Genomic DNA, 22,051 nt, shown 5'->3' with positions numbered 1-22,051 from the left:
AAGGCTTCCAGGAGGTGAAGTTTCAATTCATTTTCAAATCAATGTTCACATAATACTTTTGATTTGGGAGGGGTGGGAATGGTCAACAAGTCTACAACTCTTGGAACCTGAATATATGTGAGAATTTTCTCTGAAACTTACCCACCAAGTAGTCCTCATTTCCTTTTACTTCTCAGTCCTCTTTTTCTCTTTCACTTTGACTAAGAATGTACTATTTCTCAAAAGACTGCTTCACCCAGAAAACATTTTAGAGAAAGATGTAGTACTACTATAAATAGACAGCACTCAACTCAGGTTTTTATACTACTTCTGAGTATTTAACCAATGTATAATAGTTGCTGCTAGTATTTATTTTCTAAATAGTAAACAAATAACCCAAATAAACAAAGCCAACCAAGCCAGGGTAGAGGAAAACAAGAGACATGTTAGGTTCTCACATCACTGAACAGATAAACAAAGAGAAGAATCTGAGAACTATAAATATATCCAACTTCCTATTTCTCAAATATGAGAAATTTTTATTTAAAATTAACACTACCACAAATTCTGTAAGACCAATGCTATCTTCTACAGAATTGTTGGATTGGAAAGAACCCTTGGACACACTCACCTCCAAATCACTTTTACAAGTGAAGAAATCTAAGTTAAATTAACGTTCTGTGAAAGCAGCAACCAAAATGTTAGTACTGATAGCTGTCAATAATGGGAGCATTATATAAACAATAAAGGGAATCATTTTCAAAAGCATCGTTCTTGCCAAAGGTCATGTTCCCTCTTGACAGCAATGAATATTTGGTAACATTTTGTATCTTACCATTTATTTAAATTATATAAAATTCCTAAGACTTATACTTAATTTTAACCTCTCATCATCTCCAGCCACTCAGTACACAGTGATTGCTAACAACGGATTAAGTGGAGCTAAATTAACTGGTAGTATATCATAGACATCCAAATGTTTAGGCAGAAGTGAAAAGCTTTTTCTATAGTTGAATACCAACAGACTGTCCAAATTCTTGTAGTGTACACTATTATACCAAATACACTACTTGTTATTGGCCAAAACAAACATATTTTTATAATAGCACAAATGTGCTGTTGTTTTTTAATTTTCACCTATTAATGTTTCAGACTCTGACAAATAAAATGTGTACAGAATCTTTTCCTAAAGGTAGAAAAGCTGTGAGTGAAGTGAACTTGCTCAGTCGCGTCTGACTCTTTGCGATCCCATGGACTGTAGCCTACCAGGCTCCTCCGTCTATGGGATTCTCCAGGCAAGGATACTGGAGTGGGTTGCCATTTCCTTCTCCAGGGGATCTTCCCGACCCAGGGATCAAACCCAGGTCTCTCTCATTGCGGGCAGATGCTTTACCATCTGTGCCACCAGGGAAGCCCTTACTTATATATAAATAGAGCCCAAGGGGCTCGATTTCATTATGGTCAAAAAACTAACAAGACTCAACAGATAACCAAAAAAGTCATAAAAAAATAATTTCCCTAGAAAATTTCACTACTTTATGTTGATGCTTATATTAAACATTTAAGATAATCACTAAGCATAATTTAACAAGTGACCAAGATTTCTCTATGTTTCAGACTGCATCCTAAAGGATAGATCACACAGATACAGAGAATATTATTAACAAAGCTATTAAACAACTGATCTCTCAAGTTATAATGCTCATTAACTGCAGCTTCAAAAGCAAAACCTGTTGTCACTTAACTTACAACCCACGGGCACAGCAATTTTCCTCAAAAGTGTCAAAAACTTAACAGTGAAACCTCCCCTAATATCATCACCATCCTTCTCTTCTGCCCATGACTTATGACTTCTTATCCTTATTCGAGGTTTTTGCAACAACTATCACCTTCCCAAAGCCTACTGTGTAGAAGTTTATTACCCTATTCCTAGTCCACTCAAACTTTTTCTTCTGCACCAAACAAAACAATTACCACAAATACCTTCTCAAAAAAGTACTACAATTTTGATGGATATATGAAAGATAAAAAGACATCAAGCAAATGAAAATATTAAGAAAGAAGCCAAGGGATGAAAAAGCTTAAGAAAAACTGTAATGCCAAACTGTTATTTTTTTTAAAAATTCCACATTACTTAGAAGGTAAAAGTTATCAGAAAAGGCTAATTTTCAATTGTCATCACATGTAATTAAATAATATTTAACTTAACATTTAGTAGAAGTACTTACCAACAAGATTCCTAGGAACCTGAATAAAATCCTCCACAAATTCCAAGAAACCTCTAGCCTTTTTTACAGCATCAGCACTCTGCAGGGTAGGGTGGGGGAACAAACATGAAATTCAATCTTGAAGAAACCCACAATCCACAACAAAAACACAAGAAGGAAAAAAGAAACTGAACTGTCATGCTCCAGTACAAGATTCTGCTCAGATGACCAAAGTGCTATTTCAAGTCAAGTATTCATAAAGTACTTTTCCAAAAAGAAGCGTAATCATTAAAGAGCTAGGGAAAAAAGGCTTTTACAATCAAAATGTTAGACATCTCTAAGGTCCCTAAGACATCTAAAACTGTCTAAACAGACATCTTTAAGCTCCTGTGAAAACTAAGAGTTTAACTTACTTATGTTAGCGAAATTTTAACCCCATCCTAAATACATCTGGCCCACACTTCTATGCTGGATTCTTCAGGTGAATTAAAAAAAAAAAAAAAGACATACTGTATGTGCTGTCTGCATTGTTTTCTCCTTCTCAACGTAAGAAACGATTTAAAAGGCTGTTTTTGTAGAGATGCATTTAAAAAATTACCTACTAATATGACTATTAAAATCCCTAAGCTCTAACAGTTAAAATTTTAAAAAACTAGAAGATGGGGGGAGGCTCAGGTTGTCTTCTCTAAAAGGAATTTATAGTTCTCAGTAACAATTATCTTCCACTTTTAATGTTTGTCCTTTAATAACCATAAATCAAGTATATTGTGTGCTCACTATATCATACACAGCAAAAATTTAAAATCCATATTCAATCTTCATAAACTGTTATGGTAAGCACTATTATTTTCATTTTACAATGTGGAAAACTATGCAGGGGAATTGCGTAACTTTCTCCAAGTCTTCTCAAAGTGGTAGAGACAAAATTCCAATTCAAGTAATATGGCTCTAAAGCCTTTCATCTTAACCACTTTGGTATACTGCCTACTTATAAAGGTTTCAGAAGTAAAAATCAGACCTCCAGTCAGATTTACTATATGACTTAAATGAAAAGTTGAGACTTAAAATCATCACACCCAAAAACTCATCTATTTACTCTAATGTGAAGGATGGTCTTAATGAAGGAAAGCCTGTTTTATTTTTCAGATTATTTTCCTGCCCACACAGATGTCACAATTAACCAGTGACAAAATATTTAAAATTCAAGGTCTACAAAAGGTATTATATACTATTTACAGCTGCCAGTGCCTGACATAATAAGCACTCAAAAAATACTTGAATAAATTATTTACAATGCACATAAAGCTGAGAAATTCAGAAGCAGCTGATTAAGGAACTTTTGAAAACAGTACACATTAAATATCCAGTAATCTTTCAAGGCCCCATAATTATATATATTAGCATATTATAATACATTTTATATACTAATATAGTATCTTTAATCAACCTACATGTAATGATACTAGACTTGCAATTTTAAACCATTCCACCCAGACACTAACATTCCACACAACAGTTAATATGCTCTAGTACAATTACCCAAGGTGGGGGACAAGTAGCATACCTCTCCGTAGATTCTAAATGTTCCAGTATCTTCATCTAGCTCAATAGCTGTAACTCCAGGAACCTTTCTAGCTTGCTGTATGTTACTACCATGTGTTCCTATTGCCAGGCCCATCAAATCTTCTCTCACAACAAATTCCTCATGAAAAGCTGCTGCAAGTTGCTTTGTGCACTAGTAAAACAGGCAAATTAGTATTATAAAAGATAAAAAAAAAATTTTTGTACACCCATGTTCATAGCATTATTTACAATAGTCAAGAGGAGGAAGCAACCCAAAGGTCTACTGAATGATGAATGGATAAACAAAATGTAATATATGCACACAATCAGAATTATTCAGCCTTAAAAAGGAAATTCTGATACATGCTACAACATGGACAAACACTGAGAACATTATGCTTAGTGAAATAAGCGAGTCACAAAAAGACAAACACTATATGATTCCACTTACAACAAGGTTATCTAGAGTAATCAAATTTGTAAAAACAAAGTAGAATGGTGGTGGCCTGGAGCTGGGGGAAAGGGAAATAGGAAGTTGTTTAAACAGACACAGAGATTCAGTTTTGCAAGATGAAAAGGTTCTGAAGATTGATTGTTCAACAGTGAATATATTTCCCAATACTATGAACTGCACACTTAAAAATGGTTAGGATGGTAAATATTATGTTTATTCTACTACAATTAAAAAAAAGAAAAGGAAAAAAAGAAAAATGGTAGTTCACTTGGTCATGTAATGGAAGGGGGGGAAGTCTGATCATTCTATTTAATCATGGTCACAGAAAACAGTAATTTTAAAACAATTTTCCAGAATTACCCACACAGGGAGCTCTCCAACTCAAATGATTCCTATTTCAAAACTCATTCACGTATCACTTGTTTGGAAGTTTGAAATTAGTTAAGGGCACTCATGTACTTGTTCTAAAGATAAACAAACCTCAATTTCCCTAAGACAGTGCGTGGGAGCACACGTAGGTGTGGGAGGGAGTAGGGGCAACAAATCACCTAATAATGTGGCAGTGAAAAGTAGAAGAAAACAGGAGTACCTCAGGACAGAAGAGAGAGAAGCAATGACAGGCTCTTTTTTAAAACTACAAGCCATGTAACCTCCTCTCTTCTTACCCAAGAGTTGTTATACTAATGAACTAGTTACTGAGAAAGTGCATTGACTGACAGCTCACAGGACAATAAAAAACAGAGTAAAGAACTAGCAATAAAGTTCTACTGGAAATCCCTAGTGAGTTTCTAAGCTCTTTGGCACCACTCAGTTGTTTAGCAGCTAAAAGGCTATGTTTGATAAAAGTAGTAGAGAAAAGTAACTCTAAGGACACAATAATTCCAATTATTAGTCATAAAAGAGTTCCCAAGTTGCCTTACCTAACAATCAAATAGTTTCAGCCATAGAACTTGAATAATATACTCACGAAACTAAATGAGAAGCACAAAAAACCTTTTACATGTAAACCCACTTACTTCTAAATGCTTAGTGGCCTCTTCATTTCTGGACATAAGCATCAATTTTGTACGAATACTTCGCAAGTGCATGTCACTCAAAATATTTACTCTCTTCACAGTTGCTTCACTGGCAGACTATAAACAAACAAGTTACTCATTCAAAAACTTAAACCCTTTTTTTAAGATAATACAAACACAACCTTCCAAATAAAGCCTCCCTTGATTTTCATCTACTGTACTCTCCTCACCTAACATGCACCCCCTCCCACAAGTAATCTTACTTGCTTTCTTAATTTCCATATTACTTAGATCTGCTCTTCAAATTATAATGGGGGGAGGAGGGATATAGAATCCAGGATCCCATACGTTAAAAATTTTATGACATAAAGAATGCTGTATTAAGATTTTTCCTCCTTTCTCCAGTAAAGATTTACAAATTAACAATTTTATAACTGCAAAAAAATTTTCCCCCATATTGTATTCTAATAAAGTCACCATAAAACAAGTTATCTTTTATCTTTGAAATATTTAATTATAAAATATGTGCAATGTACAGTTTAATAAAGTGAAAAGTGTTAGTCACTCAGTCCTGTCTGATTCTTTGCAAACCCCATAGACTGTAGCCTGCCAGGTGCCTCTGTCCATGGAATTCTCCAGGCAAGAATACTGGAGTGGGTTGCCATTCCCTTCTCCAGGGGATCTCCCTCACCCAGGGATTAAACCTGGGTCTCCTGCATTGTAGGCAGATTCACAATATCCGCTATATACCTTAAAATATGGAGCTATCTTACCAGTATCATTAGCTGTGTTGTTTCTGGATGGTAAAAAATTCTGCATGCTCCTACTGCTTTCTTAAAATCTTTATGTGCATTTTCATTAGCACACCTAAGGAGAGAGTAATTCACATGTAAGACCGAAGCAACAGGTTAAATTTAGAGGGCAATTATAATGAAAACTCTTGTATTTCATACTGACACCACCCATTGAAAACTTTTGTCTGTTAAAAAACATTTTCCATCAAAGTTTTAATCGGGTGTTTGGGGTAAAAAAGATTTTTGTAGCACTGAAAAATCCTCTTAATTCACAAAGCAATTCAACAGTAAACAAAATTACTCACGCCTCTCTCAAATCCTCAGGAACATCCACTGTGCATTTAAAGAAGGTATTTTTTTTGACAGTTTTATTTTGATTGACAGGCCGAAGTCGTTCAAATGTGACTATTTCATTGTAAGTGGCATCACAAGCAGCATATTCAATGACATAAAACTAAAAGACATCAAAACACTTTAAAAATCCCATCCAAACAAAAATAAAGAGCTTTATATGAAGTTCTAATTACTTTGCTTGGCTTAAGCAGTAGACCCTCCCCTTGTGGCACAAATACTAAGCACAGCTTAGTTATAGCAACCTGATTTGCCTAAACTAGATTAGAGGTTCTTACAAGCAAGAACTCTGGTGGTCCTGACATGCTTCCAGAATACCCCTGGAGAGCAGCTCTGGTGTTTGCAAATCCAGAACACAAACAGAAATTAATGATCTGATGAATTTTTGAAACATGTGATTATTTCTAAAATAGGCTTTTTAACAACAAAACTAAGAGTTGGAGTAACAGTTACAGAAACCAGGAGTCAATATATTTCCTTGAAAATTAATCACAAAGCAAGTTTTAACATCACTTACTTCTCCTTTCATCATTCGAACTTTAGCTAACCACCATCCACATGGTTCTTGATCATTTGCTCTTGAATATACCTGACGGGAAAAAAAGTGCCCTTATTCATTTATCCCAAAAGATTAACACTGTAAATAATGACTTTTTATAAGTGCAAAATTATGTTAAATTCAAGAATCAAAAAATGTTACTGTGAACAAGATGAAACAGCTGCATAAGTGTAATGTAATAAGAACTATATATGCATAAGGCAGAGGAATCAGAGATCAAATTGCCAACATTCACTGGATCACAGAGGAAGCAAGGGAATTCCAGAAAAACATCCACCTCTGTTTCATTGACTATGCTAAAGCCTTTGACTGCACGGATCATAACAAACTGTGGAAAACGCTTAAAAAGATGGGAATAGAACACCATCTTACCTGTCTCCTGAAAAACCTGTACATAGGTCAAGAAGCAACAGGTAGAACCTTATATGGAACTGACTGGTTCAAAATTGGGAAAGGAGTACAACAAGGCTGTTTATTGTCACCCTGTTTGTTTAACTTATATGCAGAGCACATTCATGCAAAATGCCAGGCTGGATGAGTTAAAAGCTGAAATCAAGACTGCCAGGAGAAATATCAACAACCTCAGATATGCAGATGATACCACTTCAGTGAGAGAAAGCAAAGAGGAACTGAAGAGCCTCTTGATGAGGGTGAAAGAGGAGAGTGAAAAAGGCAGCTTAAAATTCAATATTAAAGAAACTAAGTCAAGGTATCCAGTCCCATCGCTTCCTGGCAAACAGAAGAAAGGTGGAAGCAGTGACAAATTTCCTCTTCTTGGGCTCTAAAATCACTGCAGATGGTGACTGCAGCCATGAAATTACAAGACAACTGCATCTTGGTAGGAAAGCTATGACAAATCTAGACAGCATATTAAAAAAGCAGAGACATCACTTTGCTGACAAAGGTCCGTATAGTCAAGGCCATGGTTTTTACAGTCGTCATCTATGAATGTGAGAGCTGGACCAAAGGCTGAGCACTGAAGAACTGATACTTTCAAACTGCGATGTTGGAGATGTCCTTGAGAGTACCTTGGACAGCAAAGAGATCAAACCAGTCAATCTTAAAGGAAACCAGACCTGAATACTCACTGGAAAGACTGACGCTGAAGTTCCAATACTTTGGCCACCTGATGCAAAGAGCCAGCTTATTGGAAAAGACCCTGATACTGGGCAAGATTGAAGGCAGGAGGAGAAGGCGACAGAGGATGAGATGATTGGATGGCATCACTGATTCAGTGGACATGAGTTTAAGCAAACTCTGGGAGATGGTGAGGGACAGGGAAGCCTGGCATGCTGCAATCCACGGGGTCGCACAACTTGGCGACTGAACAACAATGTATATGCTTAAATTTTACTACTGAAAAACAGAATTGAACCTGTTTGGGCAATTTGGCGCCCTGAAAATTGAACTTCAAATTCATGAAAGTCTAGTCTAGTGAAAGTGTCAGTCCAACTCTAGTGAAAGTTGCATCCAACTCTTTGTGACACCATGGACTGTAGTCCAACAGGCTCCTCTGTCCACAGAATTCTCCAGGCAAGAATACTGGAGTGGGTAGCCGTTCCCTTTTCCAGGGGATCTTCCCAACCCAAGGATTATACCCAGGTCTCCTGTTTTGCAGGCAGAAAACTTAACCATCTGAGCCACCAGGGAAGCCCCAAATTTATGAGTGTCTAATAAACATAAATAAGTATTATTATAAAGAAATGTTTCTCACAAAACAGTTTCACATAGTGTAAAGCACACATCTTTAAGCTTCTGTCAACACTGTTCATCTTTGAGCATGGCATTCTGATGATTTACGTATCAGAAGTGAGGATAAGCTAGAACTTTAATAAGATGTATTTTAAAACTGCTATCAGTGTTGATAAAACGCTGAAATTAAGAATTGTTTTTAGAAAGTGATAAACCCTATTTTAAAATTCCTTCAAGGTATCACATTTAAATCCTTTGCTAAAGAACTTAGAAGTACTAAAGTCTGTGATTAGTCACTCGGTTGTGTCTGACTCTGTGTGACCCCATGAACTGTAGAACATCAGGCTCCTCCCTTTATGGGGATTCTCCAGGCAAGAATATTACAGTGGGTTGCCAAGCCCTTCTCCAGGGGATCTTCCCAACCCAGCTCTCCTGCATTGCAGATTCTTTACCATCTGAGCCACCAAGGTCTAGCTAACAACAAAAACATTATTTAGTCCATCAAGCAGAATAAGTTATCTTACAAAACCACCTACCCCCCCCCCCAAAAAAAAAAAAAACAACAACCCTGCTATCTTATATACTCTACAATTATCAAGTGTTTCAAAATATAATAGATTAGAAAAGTTTCCATTGAGGATTAGAGCTGTTTCTTATGACACAGCTGCTTGATATATTTTCAATACATGGAAAATGAGGTGGGGAAGGGAAGGCTGAGAAAAGATGACCAAGAAACACCTACAAAATATTGATTAAACTAAGGCTGTCCCTACACCGGTGGGTGGAGATATCTACCCATCAATACATGTTAACAGCCATTTGTGAAATAATGCAAACAATTACTGATAGGCAAATAGTTTTGGAAAAGTCTGAAGCTTCTATCAAGATGATGTGAAAGTAACCTTGGAAGTGGTGGAATTACTGGAACTAAAAATAAATAAGCCAAAATTTCATGTTCAACTTTAATGTATACCATGGTTAGAGAAAAGCTATGGGGGGGGGGGGGGGGGGAAGCATATTTACCACAAAGCTTCAGTGAACTCAGTTTTAGCTTTTGCATTTCTTATATACGTTTCATGACTATCCTTTCTTACAGATCTTCCAAAAAGATAAGACACTTCACCTTTTTTTGGAATAGAATAAAACTCACTGCAGTTACTATATGTATTCAGGGGAAAAATGAAAGTCAAAGTGTTAGTCGAGTTGTGTCCGACTCTTTATGACTCCATGGTCTGTAGCCTGCCAGGCTCCTCTCACAGAATTCTCCAGGCAAGAAAATTTTCTTCTCCAGGGGATCTTCCCAACCCAGGGATTGAATCCAGGTCTCCTGCATTGCAGGCAGATTTTTTTTACTACTAGCACCACCTAGGAAGTCCCTTCTAACAGATCTTCCAAAAAAAATAAGACACTTTACCTTTTCTTAGAATGGAATAAAACTCATTGAAGTTATTGTATGTATCCAGTGAACCCTTACATAAATCTAAGGTAGAGTCCAGCAACCTTATTTTTCCTGTATCCTAAATATTCAATACTTTGATATCTTCTTTGACTAGAAAGGAAAAGATGATAAAGAAATGCACAAAATGCAATGGATTAGTCAATCCAATTGGTTATATGAAGTGGTGTAATTATAGCACAAAGATGACAATACTCGGGATTCTCTGGTTGCTCAGCAGTAAAGCATCTGCCTGACAATGCAGGAGACATGGGTTTGATCCCTGGTCTGGTAAGATCCCCCACATACCGTGGAGCAACTAAGCCCGTGTCTTTCAACTACTGAGCACACGTGCTGCAACTGCTGAGGCCTGTGTGCCTACAGCCTGTGCTCCACAATGACAGAAGCCACTGCAATGAGAAGCCCATGCACCACAACTAGAGAGTAGCCCCCTGTTCACCACAACTAGAGAAAAGCCCAAGCAGCAATGAAGACCCAGCACAATCAAAAAATAAATAAATAAATAAATTCTTTAAAATGACAATACTCAATTCCAGTGATCCCCAACCTTTTGGCACCAGGGATGGGTCTCGTGGAAGACAATTTTTCCACGGACTGGGGGTAAGGGGAAAGGTTTTGGATGATTGAAGTGCACTACATTTATTGTGCACTTCATTATTATTACATCAACTCCACCTCAGATTACCAGGCATTAAATCCCAGAGGTTGGGGACTCCCACGCTCTAGTCAATAAAATTAGAAGCCATCAAAAATTCCAAAATACAACTGACCCTTGAACAACAAAAGGGTTAGGGGCTCATTCATCCTCTATGGGATTGAAAATCAAGTGTTAACATAGCCACCCCTCTATATATAGTTCCACATCTGCAAACTCAACCAACCACTGATCATGCAGTACTACCATATTTTCTATGAAAATATGAAAACAATCTGAGTCGGAATTCCCTGATGGTCCAGTAGTTAGGACTTTACACTTTCAGTGGCAAGGGCCCAGGGAGTTCAATCTCTGGTCAGGGAACTAAGATCACATAAGATGCTGCGGGGGTGGGCAGCAGTGGAGTGGATGTGTGTGTTGGGGGGGTGGGGGGGGTGGGGAGGTGTAGGATCAGAGTTTAAATGGACTCATGCAGATCAAACCCATGTTGTTCAAGGTCAACTGCATTCTAACCTAAATGCATTGATGCATTCTGATAATTCCAGGGTAAGATGAAACAGAAGATAAACTAGAACTTACAGAGACAGACTTTAAATTTGGTATCAATATTTATTACAAGATGTGTATGTTCTGGGTTTATACATGATAGCTGATGAGCAGTAAATAACACACAGAAAACTTCGCTCATTTTAGGTATGTGTGTGCTAAGTCGCTTCAGTCACATCTGACTCTCTGTGACCCTATGGACTGTAGCCTGCCAGGCTCCTCTGTCCAAGGGATTCTCCAGTCAAGAATACTGGAGTGGGTTGCCATGCCCTCCTTCAGAGGATCTTCCCGACCCAGGGATCAAACCCAAGTCTCTTAAGTCTCCGGCACTGGCAGGTGGGTTCTTTACAACTACAGCCACCAGGGAAGACCCCTTGTCTTAAACCCTATGTTTAAATGCTTATTAAAATATCTAATAATGCTGATCTTCACCACTCTTTTATTCTTACTTCTGTAAATTTATATGCAAAATGACTTAAAAATACAAAAAACTTGTAAAAATGGTCCATTAGACCCAAATGGTAAATTATGACTACTTCCCCTAGTATGAGAATTAAAGAAACAAAAAGAAAACCTTGAAAACAAGAAGCGCCCCTTCCAACTGCTACCTGAGAACGGCAGGTCAGCTAAACAGACTGATGAACCTCTTGTTGATCCGTAGTGGATGGCTGCCTCAAGCTTGAATGCTGAAAAACGGGTCTTAAAACACCTGTTCTATTTCTATTTTCACCAAAGAATAACTGTCTAAAATGACTTCCTATGTAATTTTACCTACAAAAAAAGAGAATAAATCATTGTGGACTGCCTTGCAGCTTTCTTATTACATTTTATTCATCTCTGTAAATTTCATTAATAACTGTATCCCTGAAAGACAAAGCCACTCTCATAAAGCCAAATGAATCTAAGTTCCTGAGGTTTAATCAAGGTGCTATGAATTTGCTTCCCCTTTAGTGCTGTGAGTCAAATCACATCCTTCACAAAATGAACAGTGTACTCAACACAATAAAACTCATTTTAAAAACTCAGCATTAAAAACGTGCCCTAGTATACTATACCCAAAATGCTGATTACTGGATTTATTTATGACTATGTCATTGGAGTAAGAGCACCTCATAGAAATTCCCTTATTTCAGATTTCAATTCACTTAAATCTCCAAACTATCCCAAAGAAGCATTTCAAACTCTAAGGCAACGGCCCTCATTTCTCTAATATTTTAAGTTTCTTCAAATCTAAGAAAGAGCTTTAGAAAAGCAGAAGCCTAAGGGGTGCCCATGAGACACCTAAAAACACAATAGTAACCACACTGAAGAAGGTTACAGTTTCACAGAATAAAATTCCAAAAGTCTATACTACCCAATTCAGTATTCTTTCTACCAAATTAATTCAAGTCAAACCTTACTGGCCTCCAAATTCTAGCACACAACCAAATTATGACTTAAATAGCATTCCATTCCAGATCCTAATGTGATCAACTTAATAATTCAAGTTAATAATGTTCAACAAGGCCTTTCAAAGTTATAACCAAACAGAAATAATGCGAAAACCGAAGTAGAGAATTTTTTACCCAGTTTTTATCAAGTTCTAAATGCTGTCAAGCATTAAACTTAAACATATGAACAAAGAATACTTAATCATAATGAACTATTTTACAACTACATGAAAAACATTTGTTGACTACTGTTCACATCTATTTCATCTCATTACAGTCTATGAATAGAAAATGTACATTAGGAAAGCAAGTTTAACATCTAGAAAACACTAATGTGCTTTATCTACTTACACAACAGTATGATCTTATTAGTATTTGTGGCTGATACTTTAACAAATCATTTCCTCAAAAGAAAAAGATGTAAGTAATAAAGAATAAATTCATCCATCCTTTGACATATAAGCATTTCCAACCACAAAGACTAACAATGCTGACTTGGTATTATGAGAAAGACTGACTCTAAGTAAACACAGCTAAAATTTCCAAAGTTGGTCCAAGAACCAAACTGATACATTTTTAAAAGAAAGATGGAGGACTTCTCCTGGTGCTCCAGTGGTTAAGAATCCACCTGCCAATCAAGGGGACAGGTTTGATTCCTGGTCCGGGAAGATTCCACATGCCTTGGGAGCCTGTGTGCCCAAACAACTGAGCCCTGCCCTCCAGAGCCAGCCCCCAGAGTGCAACTGCAGAAGCCCGCCTGCCCTAGAGTCGGGGCTCCTCAACGAGAGGAACCACTACAGTGAGACGCTCAAACATGCAACTGGAAAATAGCCCTTGCCTTCTTCAACTAGAGAAAGTCTACGTGCAGCAATGATGACCCAGCACACACAAAAATAAAAAAGTCATATATTTTAAAACTTTTAGAAAGGCAAAATGTAAATTATACATGTATATTGTAATTTTTTATATAAGTAAAATATTAAATTTTTAAAAATGTACAGTAAAGGGACCTCCCTGGAAGTCCAGTGGTTTATGACTCAGTGATTCTACTACAGCGGTGCAGGCTGGATCCCTGGTTAGGGATCTAAGACTCCGCGTGCCACATGGTAAGGTAAGGGAGTATCCTATCAAATTATTCTTATTCCTTTTACCACATCTTTCAAGGGACTTACCACAAGATTATAACTAAATTATAAATATGCAGAACCATAATGTCTATCTGCCATAAAAGATGGAAGACAAGGTATATGTCACAAGAAAAACCTGTTAATCTGTATTTCAACCAGACTTCACAATTCCAAAAGAAAAAGAAGTTTTTAAATATCAAATATGTTAAACCCAAGAGGAAAAACTTAAGTCTTATAAAATTACATATTAGCTTGAGATATCAGGCTTCCTATGTAACATGTTTATGTGTCATTAACTTGCTAAATAAGATAATAAAAACAAAGCATCTTACACATGAACTCACTGGGAAAACATTTTTTCTATTGGCTTTTCAATATGCCAGAACACACCATATACCCAGCTTAAGAGAACCTAAGGAACTCCTCATTTTCCCATCATCTCTAACTTTAGGAGCCGAGAATTATTTTTTTGGCAATCTTTTTTTTTTTTTTGCCATGCCACATGGCTTACGGGGTCAGCTCCCTGACCAGGAATCAAACCCAGGTCCGCAGCAGTGAAACTGCAGAGTCTTAACCACTGGACCACCAGGGAATTACCAATTTTCTTAGCAATCTTTAGTTAGCAAAATCAACTGTTAAGCAAATACTTAATCAAAAAAATTAATTATAAGATTAGAAAGATTTTAAAATATACGCCACTACTGTTTAAGAAATCAAACACAAAGCCACTAATTAGGTTTAAAAAAACAATTTTGAATCTTAAGACTTTTCAAAACCAACTCTCTAGTATCAGCCATATAGTGTCTTCTTGAGGCCATTCGTAGACACATTAACTTATGTTTTATAATTTCATGTAAACCTCATAGGCTGGTTGAAAAGGCAAATCTGAAGGAACCAAACATGTTTTTAAAGTGGTAAAATTTTAGAGTAAGCCAGGTGAAATTGTGACCTGATTGACAAGAATGTAAAGTTCAGATGGCTGAATTTTTTCAATTATCATTTTTAAACAAAAGTATAGCTGATTTACAATACTGCGTTTCAGATGTACAGCAGTGATTCAGTTTTGTGCATAAATATATATACACACACACACACACACACTTTTTTTTCAGATTGTCATCATAGCTTATTACAAAATACTGAATATAGTTTCCTATACTATACAGTAAATCCTAGTTGTTTATTTTATATATAGTAGTGTGTATATGTTAATCCCAAATTCCTAATTTATCCCTTCCCCATTCCCAATCGGTAACCCTAAGTTTTGTATGTCTGTGAGTCTGTTTCATAAGTAAGTTCATTTATGGCATATTTTAGATTCCACATACAAGCGATATCAAATGTGGAATTCTCTGGTGGTCTAGTTTAAGACTTTGCACTTCCAATTCAGATGGCATGGGTTCAATCCCTGGTTGGGAAACTAAGATCCCACATGCTGTGCAGCACAGTCAAAAAGTAAAAAAATTTTTTAGTTGATATTAAATATTTGTCTTTGGCTTACTTCACTAAGTACGATAATGTCTAAGTTCATCTATGTTGCTGCAAATAGCATTATTTCATTCCTTTTTATAACTAATTCCCTGCTGTACGTATATACATACTGATGTGTGTGTAAGTGTGCACAAATACACACGCATATATATATAACTCCATTATCTTCTTTATCTACGCACCTATCAATAGACACTTGGGCTGCTTCCACATCATGGCTATTATAGTGTTGCTATGAACAATGAGGTGCCTATATCTTCTCAAATTATTTTGCTCCAAATATAAGTCCAGGAGTGGGATTGCTGTATCATATGGTAGTTCTATTTTCAGTTTTTAAAAGAGCCTCCATAGGGGATGCACCAATGTGAATTCCCGCCAACATGCAGTAGGGTCCCCTTTTCTCCATACCCTCTGTTTCTTCTTGATGTGTGCTCAGTCATGCTAGACTCTTTGCAATCCCATGGACTACACCGGCCAGGGTCCTCTGTCCATAGGATTCTCTAGGCAAGAATACTGCAGTGCGTTGCCATTTCCTTCTCCAGGAAATCATCCCAACCCAGGGTTCAAACCCAAGGCTCTTATGTCTCCTGAACTGGCAGGCAGGTTAACAACAGTGCCACCTGGGAAGCCCATACCCTCTTCAGTACTTATTATTTGTAAACTTTTTGATGATGGTCACTCTGACCAGTGTGAGGTGATATCTCATTGTAATTGTGATTTGCATTTCTCTAATAATTAGCCACACATTGATGGTGTGGGAACTCACCTAGAGCCAAATACCCTGGAATGTGAAGTCAAATGGGCCTTAGGAAGAATTACTATGATCAAAGTTAGTGGAGTTGATGAAATTCCAGCTGAGCTATTTCAAATCTTAAAAGATGATGCTGTTAAAAGTGATGCACTCAATATGCCAGCAAATTTGGAAAACTCAGCAGTGGCCACAGGACTGGAAGAGGTCACTTTTCATTCCAATCCCAAAGAAAGGAAATGTCAAAGAATGTTCAAACTACTGTACATTTGCGCTCATTTAACATGCTAACAAGGTACTGCTCAATTCCTTCACGTGAGGCTTCGGAATGATGTGAAATGAGAACTTCCAGATGTACTGGAGAACTTTCGGATGGATTTAGAAAAGGCAGAGGCACCAGAAATCAAATTGCCAACATCTGCTGGATCATAGAGAAAGCAAGTGAATTCCAGAAAAACATCTACTTCTGCTTCATTGATTACGCTAAACCCTTTGACTGTGCAGATCACAACAAACTGTGGAAAATTGTTAAAAGAGATAGGAATACCAGAATACCTTATCTGCCTCCTGAGAAACCTGTATGCAGAAGCAACAGTTAGAAGTAGACATGGAACAACGGACTGGTTCAAAATTGGGAAAGGAGTACGTCAAGGCTGTATATATACTGTCACCCTGGTTATTTAAATTCTATGCTGAATAATAAATCATGCAAAACACTGGGCTACATGAATCACAAGCTAGAATCAAGATTGCTAGGAGAAAAATCAACAAGCTCAGATATGAAGATGATACCACCCTAATGGCACAAAGCAAAGAGGAACTAAAGAGCCTCTTGACGAGGGTGAAGGAAAAGAGAGGAAAAGCTGGCTTAAACTCAACATTCAAAAATCTAAGATCATGAATCCAGTCCCACCACTCCACAGCAAACAGGGACAGGCTTTATTTTCTTGGACTCCAAAATCACTGTGGATGGCAACTGCAGCCATGAAATTAAGACACTTGCTCTTTGGAAGAAATGCTATGACAAACCTAGACACCGTATTAAAAAGCAGAGACATCACTTTGCTGACAAAGGTCCATCTAGTCAAAGCTATAGTTTTTCCAACAGTCATGTATGGATATGAGAGTTGGACCATTAAGAAGGCTGAGTGCCTAAGAATTCATACTTTCGAATTGTGGTGCTAGAGAATGACAGGGTAACAGGCAGGAAGGCCAGGGGTCTCCAAACGGAGGAAATAGGCTGCAAGTGTCAAGACTTTTTTTTTTTATCTTTCTCTTAAGTGCCAAAAGAAACAAACTAGTGTTACATTTTTTTTCCCTTCTCTATACAAATTTAAAGATGTTTCTCTTAAAACTCTGTGTTGCCATAATGACAACTGGTTCCACCTGAACTTAACTTTTCTCAAACCTTGAGCCAATCAATGCATTTTTCTTACAGAAATGTTTTGTCTTAAACTATGTTAATGTATTATGAGTTTACCTCAGACTCTGTCTTCAAGTCGGTTCCAACTAAAGGCTCAGAACCATCATGACAAACCAGTATGTTATAGTCATACACTGTTCTCCTAATCTGTTAATGAAACTATATATTTGTACGAGGATCTGCCTTTCTTCAAGATTCATGGCCTGACATGACTCACCTGGTGCCAAGGTTATCTCAAAATGCATCTTACAGGTGAGAGGCCTGGTGCCATTCTCTGAGTTTTAAGACATTTCCTTTCTTTAATTAGCAGACCATTAGTAGCTATAAACATCCAGCTAAAGACTAGCAGGGGGTACTCTTTCTGCCCCGTTCTGATGTCTATGTCAGAAGCTTTCTCTCTTTTATACTTTAATAAAACTTTATTACACAAAAGCACAGAAAGATCAAGCCTCGTCTCTGGCCCCAGACTGAATTCTTCTCCTCTGGAGGCCAAGAATCCCGGCATCTTTCATGGTTTAACAACAACCTTTCAAGACGACTCCTGAGAGTCCCTTGCATAGCAAGGCAATCAAACCAGTCAATCCTAAAGGAAATCAACCCTGAATATTCATTGGAAGGAATGATGTTGAAGCTGAACCTCCAATACTTTGGCCACCTGATGTGAAGGGCCAACTCACTGGGAAAGACCCTTGAAGCTTGGAAAGATTGAAGGCAGCAGGAGAAGGAGACAACAGAGGATGAGATGGTTGGATGGCATCATTGACTCAATGGACATGGGTTTAAGCAAGCTCTGGGAAATGGTGAGGGACAGGGAAGCCTGGTGTGCTGCAGTCCACGGGGTCACAAGGAGTCAGATACGACTTAGTGACTGAACCACCAACACCATTCTAATGGCAGAAAGTGAAGAGGAAATAAAGAGCCTCTTGATGAGGTGAAAGAGGAGAGTGAAAAGCTGGCTTAAAACTCAACATTAAAACAACTAAAATCATGGCATCTGGTCCCATTGCTTCAATGGCAAATAGACGGGGAAAAAGCAGAAACAGTGGCAGATTGTATTTTCTTGGACTCCAAAATCACTGCAGATGGTGACAGCAGCCATGAAATTAAGACGCTTGCTCCTTCAAAGAAAAGCTATGACAAACCTAAACAGTGTATTAAAAAGCAGAGACATCACTTTGCAAACAAAGGTCAGTATAGTCAAGCTATGGTTTTTCCAGTAGTCATATACAGATATGCTAGCTGAACCGAAGGCTGAGCATCGAAGAATTGAGTCTTTCAAATTGGGGTGCTGGAGAAGACCTTTGAGTGCCCCTTACAAAGCAAACAGATCAAGCCCAGTCAATCCTAAAGGAAATTAACCCTGAATATTCACTGGAAGGACTGATGCTCAAGTTGAAGCTCTAATACTCTGGGCCACCTGATGCAAAGAACCAACTCACTGGAGAAGACCCTGATGCTAGGAAAGACTGAAGGCAGGAGGAGAAGGCAACAGAGGATGAAATGGTTTGATGGCATGACCAACTCAAAGGACATGAGTTTGAGCAAACTCTGGAAGATAGTGAAGGACAGGGAAGCCTGGCGTACTGCAGTCCACAAGTTCACAAAGAGTCAGATACAACTTAGTGACTGAACCAACAACAATAATAATTAGCTGACATAATAATAATAATCTGTATGTTGCCCATAGGTATGTCTTTTGGAGAAATGTCTTTTTAGGTCTCTGTCATACAGCTAGACTTTAGATAAATGCCTGAATAACTAATGAAAAACTCCCTCCTGTATCATTTCTGTTCTAAGTCAATTAATAATGGCCAAACAAAGTCATCTTTCCGTTCTTCAAAAAGAAATGGTTCCTAGAGCCCTAAAAGAATAAGAGTCGGTAATCTGGCACAAAATTGACAATATCCTGTGAATATAGCATGATATATTAGAGAGAATAACATATAGGGCAAAAACTTAACCTGGTTATCAACTTCCTAACCATCAGGCTATAGGAACTTGGAAAGGTTAGTAAAGGTATTCATTGAGAATTTCAAAGAGGTCCTCAAGAAACTGTTATTTCAAACTGAAATAAGTGTTTATAAAAGTCAGTTAGTTATGTATTTCATGGTTAGTGTCAGCTGTTGTTGTTTGGTCACTAAGTCATTTCCAACTCTTTTGAGACCCCATGTACTGTGGTCCACCAGAGGATCCTCTGTCCATAGGACTTCCCAGGCAAAAACAGTGGAATAGGTTGCTGTTTCCTTTTCTGCCCCACCCAGGGATCGAACTCACAGCTCCTGCATTAGCAGGAAGATTCTTTATCACTGAGACACCAAGGAAGCCCGCTGCCAGCTGTTTTCACTGCTCCTATAGTACTGACAACTAGCAGAAAGAGAACAGTGGCCAAAAGAAATGATACAAATGAGGTTATTTATAAAACAGAAACACAGACTTAGAAAGGGAAGATGGGTGGAAGGGGTAGTTACAGATTTGAGATGGACAGGCATACACCAGTATATTTAAAACGGATAACCATCAAGAACCTCCTGTACAGCACAGGGAACTCTGCTCAATGTTACGTGGCGGTCTGGATGGAAGGGGAGTTTGGGGAAGAAGGGAGTTTGGGGAAGAATGGACACGTGTGTGTATGGCTGAGCTGCTCTGCTGTGCACCTGAAACTGTCACAGCAGTGTTCATCGGTTCCATTCCAATATAAAATAAAAAGTTAAAAAAAAAAAAAACACCTAAATGCTCTTTAAAAAAAGAGAAAAAAAGGGGCCACATCTGTAGAACTACTAAAATGGGTTATCTTGGAGGCCACACTGGGGAAACTGGCAGACCTGAATAAGTGAAGAAAGAAGTTCTTAATGGCAAAAGTCACTAAGCACAGACTGCCTGGGAAAAAACACAATATACAACAGATAAAAGCTAACCCAAAAATGTAAACATATTTGACATAAAAAACTACATGGATCAAGAATAAAAACAGACAATAAACAGAACAAGCAGCTAACAGCCATAAAACTAATTTAAAAGACACTGTGTATCACTAGCATTCAAGATTCACAAAATATAAAAGACAACAGCTTCCTTCTACCATGTTTATGAAATCTTACATATTAGATTAATATTAATCCAGCCAGTCAATCTATGAGGAGCAAACATCTTCAGCATTAGCAAACTTATGAAGTGGTTATTCAAGAATCATTTCTGGAGGACAAAATGGTACGTTTTGGTACTATCAATCACCAAGATTTAATACTACCATAAGATGATGATTTACATAAGAACACTAAATCTGGCTTTGAGGTGGGGGCGGGAGGGGGAAATAAAAGCAAAAAAACTGAGTAATTTCAATGCTTTCTAATTATAATACATCTGTACCACCCAATACCATGGGGTGCTGAGGAAAATAAGGTTAAATCTGTATGTGCAGACAGACAGGAAAGTGTCTATGATACATTAATTAACTGAATACAAACATTTATAAATAAGGTGTATTCCCAATTTTTATAACTTAAAAAAAACACAATATTCTTTATAAATGCAAAGAAAAAAATCTGAAGAGACTCAACTTTGGTAAATCAGATTTAAGCTGGGGTGGGCAGATAAACACACCAACATGCCTACACTAAGAGGGAAGTTCACTTGTTACCTTAGGGAATTCTGTATCATTTCACTTTTTATATGAAGCTTTGTGACTCTGAATGTAAAAGAGGTGGCGCTTACATAGTTATTTGGTTCAAAATATAAAGTACTAATAATCATAATTCTTAAACATTTCACATCCTAAGGATAAATTCCTAAACTCATGGTGGCAAAAACTAAAAATAAATAAATAAATAAATAAATCCACAGGTGGCAAGATTAATTTTAAACTTTTCCTTATATGAATTTTCAAAAATTTCAAAGCACAAAAAAATTAAAGTAACAGTAACATCTTAATTCCAGACCACCATTCTCATATTTTTAAGGAACAAATTTTCCCAAGACCAAACCATAGAACAGAAAGTGAAATAAAACACTCTGTAATCATTAATTTCCAAATCATTCAACAAAGTTTTGTATACAGTTGGCTGGGAGGTGGGGGGCCCAAGCCATAAAGATGGTCCAGCGAATGGAGAAAATCTTCCGAGACTGAGGAAAGCACAATGTAACAACAATACCCTCAGCATTCCACCAAGTTTTCCCTTTAACCTGAGCCTTTACACTACCAATAATTTTTAAAAATATGAAAAGCACTACTCACAGAACTGATCGCCACACATGTGGCACCCTGACACAACGAAGTTATAACCTGCTTTGAAAAAAATGTTAGTCGCTCAATCATGTCCAACTCCATGGATTGTAGCCTGCCAAGCTCCTTTGTCCACAGGATTTTCCAGGCAAGAATACTAGAGTGGGTTGCCCATCTCCTTCTCTAGGGATCTTCCAGACCCAGGGATCAAACCCAGGTCTTCCACATTGCAGAAAGATTCTTTACCATCTAAGCCACCGAAGGAAGCCCATAATATGCTTTGCTTTTGGTAAAAGCAGAAGAATGCATGCTTAGTCACTCAGCTGTGTCCAACTCTCTGC

The 22,051-nt window shown here is 37.5% G+C and overlaps 1 protein-coding gene across 7 annotated transcripts in view; it reads right to left on the bottom strand.

Moving 5' to 3' along the window:
* Positions 1-22,051, bottom strand: part of FXR1 (FMR1 autosomal homolog 1) — a 67,852-nt gene that overhangs the window by 22,196 nt on the left and 23,605 nt on the right. For all 7 annotated transcript variants that reach the window (XM_043873590.1, XM_043873592.1, XM_043873593.1 and 4 more), the window contains exons 4-9: positions 6,882-6,953; positions 6,319-6,467; positions 5,993-6,086; positions 5,220-5,336; positions 3,751-3,921; positions 2,208-2,286 (exon numbers count right to left, since the gene is read on the bottom strand). In XM_043873590.1, coding sequence (XP_043729525.1) covers positions 2,208-2,286; positions 3,751-3,921; positions 5,220-5,336; positions 5,993-6,086; positions 6,319-6,467; positions 6,882-6,953 — 682 coding nt within the window. The remainder of the gene's footprint in view (positions 1-2,207; positions 2,287-3,750; positions 3,922-5,219; positions 5,337-5,992; positions 6,087-6,318; positions 6,468-6,881; positions 6,954-22,051) is intronic.

Source organism: Cervus elaphus, chromosome 19, assembly GCF_910594005.1.
Source record: "Cervus elaphus chromosome 19, mCerEla1.1, whole genome shotgun sequence".
Taxonomy (NCBI): domain Eukaryota; kingdom Metazoa; phylum Chordata; class Mammalia; order Artiodactyla; family Cervidae; genus Cervus; species Cervus elaphus.
Note: the sequence above shows the minus strand (reverse complement) of the source record. Positions and strands in the feature narration are given on the sequence as shown.